Source organism: Castanea sativa, chromosome 6 (assembly GCF_040712315.1).
Source record: "Castanea sativa cultivar Marrone di Chiusa Pesio chromosome 6, ASM4071231v1".
In the NCBI taxonomy this organism is placed as follows: Eukaryota; Viridiplantae; Streptophyta; class Magnoliopsida; order Fagales; family Fagaceae; genus Castanea; species Castanea sativa.
In genome coordinates, this window is record NC_134018.1 from 54,981,777 (window position 1) to 54,990,869 (window position 9,093).

The following is a 9,093-nucleotide window of genomic DNA, read 5'->3' on the forward strand; positions in this document are numbered from 1 at the left end:
TACAATGCTTCACGAAGAACAGCCAAATGATGAACAAAAAAAAAAAAAACCAAAATTGAGAGGAAAATTAATATGGAGTAATCAACAACCATATAATATGTAGATGAAGAGATTTTTAAAACCCCAACTTTAATTTCATTGTCAACTTATGCACATATTTTTGGAATTTAAGTAGAGTTGTATTTTTAAGCAAGTTATTTCTAATACAAGATAAACTTACCAAATTTAACTCAAACAAACACGATTTTCATTTATCTCAATAAAATTTTAGGGATAAGTACAATTGAAGAAATTTTAAGATGTGAGACCCCTATATTTAAACCCCACCAATTGGTTGGACACTACCAGGCATGTGTTAATCCTTACAAGGGATTGAAAACCATGAGGTACTAGCCAACATGTTGAGCTCAAATTTGTAAAGGCCAAGTAATAATGAAAGCATAATTTCTAAATCCTAGAATATGCAATTAATAGAAGGGGCATAAAGAATAAAAGTATGGTTACAATATAGTTGTTTAATTTCAGACTAGTGGCCTCTTTTCTTCATCTTGTCCTAAATTTTCTAGTTGAGTTATCTCTCTTTCACTGCTGGCAGGCTTTGCATTTTTGGCACTGGCAGAGGAGTTGGAGGACCTCTTGGTGTGTTTATTTTCAGGCAAGAGCTTCAATGTGATTCCCATAGCAATTAGGAGAAGCCCAGTCCCATGTTGTTCAGTCAATGGCTTTGTAAATATTAAGTATGACAATAATAATGTCACCGCCTTCCTTGCTGTTGTTATCTGTGAATAAATTTTTTTTAATTAAAATGAAGTTAGGAAGGAAAAAAATAAAAAAGAATATATTTAAAATATTTTGTACATTAACCGTGTTAGGCCCTTCATTAAGAAGAAATAATATATATACTTTGGTATAAAAAAAAATAAATAAATAACACACTGCAATAAATATTTGTACTCAAAAGGTTTGACATAAATGGCACTACATGTTGAAAAGTGTCGGTTGCAATAGAAAGTCAAAAACTCTACCACCGATGACACTTGATTTTACAAGAAGTTTATGGAAGATTTTGAATGCACAATTAATCGATAGAATGAAATTTATTATAGGAGCTTATGTTGGCATAAATTGACATAAATGAAACCTGGAAAAAGCTTGTGAGAAGAAATGTACCATGGCAGTGGTGGCAGCACCAAAGAGGGCTATGAGGGAAAGGACAGAAACTTGGCCGATAAACGTGGCCATGGCTTCAAACACTAACACGCCATAAACGTATGGATGCTACAAAAAAAAAAAGAGTAAGATCTTTTAGAAAGTGTAAAATGCATTATGCACCATTGAGTTTGATGGGAAAAAAAATGAAGCATTTTCAATTGTTACCTCCCAACATGAAACCCATGCTTTGAATAATTCACCCGTTACAAGCATTGGTGGAATCAAGAGAGGCAAGCCAACTACGGTTGAGCAAAACAACATCTCAGTCTGCACATTAGGAGATTAAAAGTAACAAATTAAGTGAGAAGGACACAATTTTTCCATGAATACCTTTTTAGTGCACGTTTAAACGCCCACATAGAGATCAGTAGGGCACGAAAATCACCTGCGTGGTTTCGGGATTCATGGTAAAGATAGCTTCTTGCAAATTACCCAAAAAGGAATCCATGATTAGAGCTCCAGATACCATGATAACACCAATTACACTGAAGTTGGGAGAAGTTTGTGCATCTGCTAAGGTGAAGAGGATCAAACCCACAACCAAAAGTACTGCCGATATGTATTCATGAGGCGGGTATTTCCGCCTCAGACCCGGTATGAATGCACCCATTATCATCACCGGGAGTACCTGAAATACCAACATTGTAAAATTTAAGGACCTGGTTACTAATTGGTTCAAAGTGTCAATCTAAGCTGCTAATGTGAATTATATTGAAAATTTAGCAAACAATGGATCTCATTTATCAAAAAGTAACAAAATTATCTTGAAAGCCTCAATTGAATTCAGAAAATTCACATTTTTACCAGTCCATAAAAGACTTCAATTTAAGAAGTGATATGGAAATACAAGGTACTTAACAACTTAAACATTTATCAAATTTCAACAAATAATTTTCCCATTTTATTAACTGCATTTACTTACTTTCCATTATTACAGAACTACAAGTCAAATACAAGGTACTCAACAACTTAAAACATTTATCAAATTGTAACAAATAATTTTCCAAATTTATTAACTGCATTTACTTAATTTCCATTATTATAGAACAAGAGGTCCTAATCCAGCAAAACTTGTACAACTAATACTTGTACATGGAATTTGCTAGTTACCTTTGTGGATTTGAACATGAGTTGCGCTGGGTAGTTTAGGTAAGCCAGAGACCCTTTGGTGAGTCCATGTGAACCCATAAGGACAGCAGAGAGTTTCACATAAGTCTTCCATGGGTTTACCATTTGCTTTGGGGTGAAGCCTTGGATATAAAGCAGAAACAGATAGACAAATCCTTGAACAAATGTGAAATACCAACCATAGCTGAAAAAAATAAGTAAAATAAATGATTAACAAAAATTTATCATGAACAAATACATTCTATTATTCCTATATTGGTCCTATAAAATAAATCCTATATTGGTAAACAATATCACATATACCAAATAAAACAGTACCAAATTCGTAAACTTACCTGAATTTGAGCCGATTGTACACATACTCCTGAAAATTAGGCAATAATCAAAAGCCATTTAGAAAAATCTTTCCATTATAAGCTCATGAAATTCTCTATACCATAATTAATTCATTCCAGAAATTACAATTAGTTGTACAAATTCCAAAAATTCTAGGATTGAATTATAAATGGGTAATTTAGCCCATAATCAACGAAAGGGTCAAATTTTCTTTTCCTCCGGAACCAAACAAGGGTACCAGAATAGTAAACACGTCATTATTTCGCCATTAAAGAAAAGAATTTCTCAAAAACCATCCATTTTGCTCTCAGAAAAACAGAGCACAAATTGAGAGAGAGTAATAATAATAGAACAATATCAATTAAAAGAAGTAGAAAGAATCAACAAGACTTCACTTTATTTCCAAGTTCAATTCACAATTTTCTCAGCAACCAAACAGGAGAAAACCAATCAAATTCAATCCCCCCAACAAAAAAAAAAAACTGCACAATTTTCCATGAAAACTGAGAAATGTAAAAACTTTATTCCTTTTTTCCCACCCTTTTCCTTTTTCTCATTCACCAAAAGTTCAAAAACCATTCTTTTTTTTTTTTTTCTCAGAGAAACCAAAGATAGCTCCAAATACCAGAGAGAGTGAATACCTCGCAGATACCATTGACAAGATAGCCAAAGAAGAACCCAGATGAGCAAATGAGGAACTGCTGCCATTTGGGTCTGGTTGAGAGCGAAATCCCAAACAAAGACCGTTCTTGTTCTTCGTTCTTCATTGCTTTTATTCCCTTTCTTTTTCAAACAATCACACACTCCACAGTCCACAGACACACTTTCCCTCCTATTGGCTTTTGGGCATCAATCAAAGCTGTCAAATCAATGAAAGAATCGATAGCAAAGTTTGTTCAAAGAGTGTTAATATACCAACTTCGTTTATGGTGGCATTTGCATGTTAACTGTGACGCTCTGAGACAGAGAGAGAAAAAGAGAAACAGTTCAAATAGAAAAATTATAATATCTGTTTGATTAGACTAACCATGTATAAAGCATGAGTTATATAGAAGATTTTATGACAAAAAATAGTCAGTCTTTTTTAGAGGGAAAGAAAATAAGAGGAAGAGTCACAGTCTCTGCTCTGCTTTAGGCTCTAGCTTCGGCTGTAGAGAGAGAGATTTATGCTTAAATGAGGAAAGCCTTTTTCAATGTACGTTTCCTATGGAAAATTTATGGTTTGGACTTTGGAACCATGGAAGGATTTTTCGAATGTGTGTCGTACATTAAGCTCTTTTCTGTATCTCTTTGGATTGGATGACTGTGGCCCATTTGATATGGAAGTGGGGTCCACACAAGTCACCATCTCTTGATTTCAACCTGTGATTTGGAGGTTACCTCATACGTGATGACTTTTATTTATGGTCATAATTACTTACGTTGACATGATCATGTTTGGTCATATGGAGATTGACACACCCGATTGGGGCTCTTTGAGATTGTGTCATGTATGGTATCTTAAAGATAAATCGTATAAGATCCTCAAAAATTAAAAGGTAAATCCAATAGGAGTGGGATATGTAACTCAACCCATTTTGGTAAGTAGAAACCTCTTAAAAGTTAAATCTTTTTTTTTTTCTTTTTTTTAAAGTCATCATGTTTGTTAAAGTTATGGGCTATGGAAAAAAATATTCTTTACAACCTTTTTTTTTTTTTTTATAGAGGTTGATTATGAATTCTTAACAAATTAGTCAAAATCGATTACATGTATTTTTTTTTCCTTTTCATTTCATGATATTCGAAATTAAATTATTTGTTACTTTCTTAATTGACGTGTCTTTTTTTAATTATTTTTACTATTGTTGTTTTTTTTTCTTTACCTTTTTTGTTTCTCAAAATAATAATAATAATAATAATTACTTGAATCAATTCACTCTTTCTTATCGATACCTTAATCTCTCTACTATAAATATGATCAAACTATCTTCTTCTTCTTTTTTAAGAATCAATACCGTGCATTTTATTAATCAAGGCTTTGGAAGTCAGCCTGAAGTACATCTACAAGTTCTAGTGGTACATCTTCCATCCAGACTTGTAAAAAAGGGGAAAGGATTGCTCGTCTCGCAAGTGAATGAGCTACAGTATTGCATTGCCTACGTACATGTGTATAACTTACATCTGAAAAACTAGAGGCTAAATACCGTATATCCTGAGCAATGTGTCCAAAGTGAGCTAGGGTGTGTGAACCAGTTTTGAGTGCAGTGATGAGGGTCTGAGAGTCTCCTTCCAACACTACTCGGGTGAAACTAATTTCCTGCACTAGGATTAATGCTCTTCGTGCTACCAATGCTTCCACTTCAATGACTGTCAAGGGAAGGGGAATTTGTTGAGAAAGGGACGCCATAACCTGCCCACATCCATTCCGAATAACAACTCCTATTCCCGCACAGTTATCTGCCTGAAATAGAGCCCCATCAAAGTTTATTTTGTAATGCTCATTATCCGGTGGTGTCCATTGTGCTAGTGTTCTTTGCATAGCAGAGGTCATTGTGGTGTTGTGCATAGCAAATTCCCTCAGTCTGTCTTTGGCCTGTGAGAATAACTGTCCAAGTGTACCACAAGCTTTCCCAATCCGAAGGTCATTACTCCTCTTCCACAATGCCCATACTATAGGGAAAAAAGTCGGATCCCTATTCTCTGTGAAAATATTGCCTATAAGATCAAGAAAGGAAGTCGTTTGCTTTAAACTACTATGGTTCCATAACGGATTTAGGGACCATAGTTCTTCAAGCTTCGGGCAGCTATAAAGAGCATGGAGCACATCTTCTTGCTGCCCCTAACAAATTTCACAGCAGTCATCGGCAATAATTTTTCTCCTCACCAAGCTCATCTTCGTAGGTAGTGAATTTTTGGATGCTCTCCATACCAGGTGCTTGACCTTACTCAAGACTGACAAGCTCCAAATTGACTGCCAAAGCACCTTTATAAGTTATTTTCATCATTTCTAATCCTATCTTTTTGTGTATATCTACTTATCCATATTAACATTCTCATTAAACTATACTTATTTTATGAATATGTTGTTTCTTATCGGCCCAACATTTGGTGTGATAGATCATAGCTTGTTGTATGACAATTTGCTCCTTACTATAAAAGAAAAAAAGAAAGAAAAAAAAAAAAAAAAAAAAAAAATCAAGCTTGAATTGTTTAACTTTTATACTGCTTCAAAAAAATTATATTCCTTATATTGGATTTTTGTTCCAAAAATAAATTCATATATATATATATACACACACACACTAATCATTAATTTTTAGTAATGAGTTTGGTTCAATTTGTTTACAACCCTAATTGGGTTTGTGATGAATATATTTTAAAATTCATAACTTCAATGGTCATTTTCTCATTAGTTTTTTTAAAAATATCACAAGTAAAAAAAAAATTTCTAAATAACTACTCATATTCATTTATTTGGTGATAACATAGTACTTAAAACCTTGAATTTGTATTTCATAGTTGGTATGGTGTATCATTCAATTATGTATAAATAAAATAATTTTATGATTAATATAATTGTTATTGGCTAAAGATTACTATATCCATAAATGTTAAAAAAAAATATTTTAAATAATAATAATGATGGTATCTCCCCTATATATTAAATTCTAATAAATGAAAAAAAATCATTTGGTTGAATAAAATGATGATACATAAAACAAGCTTACTTTTTTTTAGTTAAAAAATACGTGTTTCATTAAAAAAAAAAAAAATTGATACATATATAAAAAATTAAATTAATATATCAGAAAAAATTGAGATTGTAATTTCTTGAACTAAATTTGGTGCCTTGATGTGAATTGGTTAAACCTATACTTTTTTATTTTTTTGGTTAAACCTATACTTTTTTTATGAAGTTAAACCTATACTTGTACTTGTTAAATTTTAAATGAAAATATTATAATCAATAATTATAAATGTTACTTTTATTATCTTATAAAAAAATGTTACTGTAGGACACAATTCGAGCCCAAACCCACAATCAGAAGGGAATGGGCCTGAAAGCCTTTTTACAATGAAATTTGTAGAGAGTGGGTTTGAAATCTAGGTTCTAGTGATGTTTAAATAACAAAGAATGATGGGCTTTGGGCCCAATGGCACTTCAAGGAGTGGTTTAAAGGAATATGAATGAAAAACTTCTCCTCGGACACAATCCAAGGATAGTTGATATTACTGATGCTCAAGATAGATTATAATTGTGGACAGTCAAATTTACAATGTACTTTTCTTTCTTTTCTTTCCAAAAGGGCCTCCTCTTTACCGAAGGTCCCTTCTCTCTTTTATACTCCCTTCCTCTTCCCCTTCTCATCCTCCACCTCGTGGTTAAACTACTGGTCTAGATACTTGTCCCATCCACCTTCCTTGAAATCCCAGGAGATAGGGACCAAGTTTCAAACCTGATATTCAAGTCTCACTTCCCCATTAATGTGGCCAGAATATCATATGCAGAGCATTCAATGCTAGGGCAGTGATAAACAACTTTATCTCAGATATTCCACTGCCCTTCTTCTTGTCTTCCACGTGTGCCGTATCTAGAACATAGCCTACGGAACTTCTAGAACATAGCTTGTGGATTTTAACTAACCTTTCTCCCACCTCGGCTTCATATAGCCGATGACACAATCTTCCTCGGACATACCTTTTCAGACATTATTTCTCATTTGTTTAGTATTTTCTTATGGGTTAACATTCATACACCCTCAGACCATCCTGTGTCCTCGGACAGGGCTTTTAGCCTGAAGAATACTCTTTGGGCCAACCCAGGTATATTCTTGGGACCAATGGCCCTACAGTTACTTTTATTGAAAAGATTAACCTTACACTATTACCAACATAACAAACAATGATCTTTTAGAATTTTTTTACTTTTTAAAGCTATTGTGTGACTTAAGAAGGTAGAGCAAAATTACCTTTTCCTTTTCATATCAAAGACCAACAAAGCAAGGATTCTCGTGGTGGCTGAGACAACTGAGAGGGCATTTAATTAAAATCGCATGATTTGTAATTTAAGTGAAGTTTGACTGTTTGAGGGGTTGATTGTTAAGATTTTTTTTCCTTTTAAATTTTGCTTGCTTATCCAAAAAATGACTAACTGTTAGAGTCTGTGTACTATGTTTGTAGTCTGTGTACTGTATTTGTAAATATTACAAGTCGTTTATGTACATAAGCTTGTAAGATTGGATAAACTATAGGTAGTTTAGCTAAATAGTTAGTTGTTGAGTCAGTTAATACAACTATCAAGTCTATTAGTCTGTTAGGGTAGTTACATTTCTTTCCTGCCCTAGTTTGTGTATATAAAGGGGCTGAGTTATATTATTGTATATCTCTTTTTCATTCAATACAGAATTCATTCAATCATTCTCTCTTTGAACTACAATTTTATTCCGCCATTGATGAAGCTATGTGTTATGTATTCTAACATGGTATCAAAGCAGAGTTAAGCCAAAGAACCTTCAATTTGGTATTTCTCTAAAATCCTTAGCTCAATTACTCTATTTTCTTTCTTGCTTAATGCTGCTTGCGTGAATCAAGTAGAAATTCTTGTTTGTATTTCTCTTGTTTCTACATTGAGTTTTCAATCCTAAATCTTGATTTCTTTTTACATAGAGTAGCAATTGAATTCTTGATTTAGGGTTTTCAGTTACTAGTTTGAAGATTGTATAATTGTATCATCAATTGCCAAGTTCTTGGATTGATTCTTGTTTCCCTAGTTGATTCTTCGTAATTGGAGTAGTTTGGCTTCTAAGAAGGCAATTCCTGATTGTTTCTCATTGATCACTGGTTGGATTTGTGTATTCCCTCTACTCTTGTTTGAATCTTGGTTTTCAACTGTATCTGTGTTTGCTTGATTGCAATAGAAGATGGCAGAGAGTACTTCTAGTGCCCCTGCTCCAACTCTTCAACCATGGGAGAATGCTTCTAGTCCTTATTATCTGTCTAGCAGTGATAATCCTGGGATGTCACTTGTGGTTCAACACCTTACTGAAGAAGAAAATTACAGTACTTGGAGTAGAATAGTCCTTATTTCCTTGGATGCTAAATCCGAAATTTGTTTCATTGATGGTTTCATACCAAAACCACAGCCTGTTGAACATCCATGCTATATAGCTTGGTGCAAATGCAATATTACAGCTTTGGCATGGTTGTTCAATTTAGTCTCTAAAGATTTATAGCCTAGTATTGTCTATTTCAAGATAGCTCGAGAAGTGAGGCTTGATCTACAATATAGGTATTCTCAAGGCAATGGTCCTCGAATTTTTTAGCAGAGACAGGAGATTTGTTCTCTTACTAAAGATGGATTGACCATAAATAATTAGTCAAATTATTTTTTAAAGTAAACGTAATTAGTCACATGTTAATATTCTTACCTAAATTTAA

General features: G+C 33.4%; 2 protein-coding genes across 2 annotated transcripts; both read right to left on the bottom strand.

Moving 5' to 3' along the window:
* Nucleotides 1–224: 224 nt before the first annotated feature.
* On the bottom strand, nt 225–3,912 carry LOC142639044 (UDP-galactose/UDP-glucose transporter 4-like). Its single transcript, XM_075813137.1, has 7 exons — nt 3,318–3,912; nt 2,676–2,704; nt 2,323–2,524; nt 1,598–1,840; nt 1,378–1,479; nt 1,171–1,278; nt 225–779 (listed from the first exon to the last, which is right to left on the bottom strand). The coding sequence occupies exons 1-7, from the start codon at nt 3,441–3,443 to the stop codon at nt 522–524; spliced, it is 1,068 nt and encodes a 355-aa protein (XP_075669252.1). The 5' UTR covers nt 3,444–3,912; the 3' UTR covers nt 225–521.
* A 769-nt stretch (nt 3,913–4,681) lies between these two features.
* On the bottom strand, nt 4,682–7,366 carry LOC142640202 (uncharacterized). Its single transcript, XM_075814286.1, has 2 exons — nt 7,355–7,366; nt 4,682–5,494 (listed from the first exon to the last, which is right to left on the bottom strand). The coding sequence occupies exons 1-2, from the start codon at nt 7,364–7,366 to the stop codon at nt 4,682–4,684; spliced, it is 825 nt and encodes a 274-aa protein (XP_075670401.1).
* Between the last annotated feature and the right edge of the window lie 1,727 nt (nt 7,367–9,093).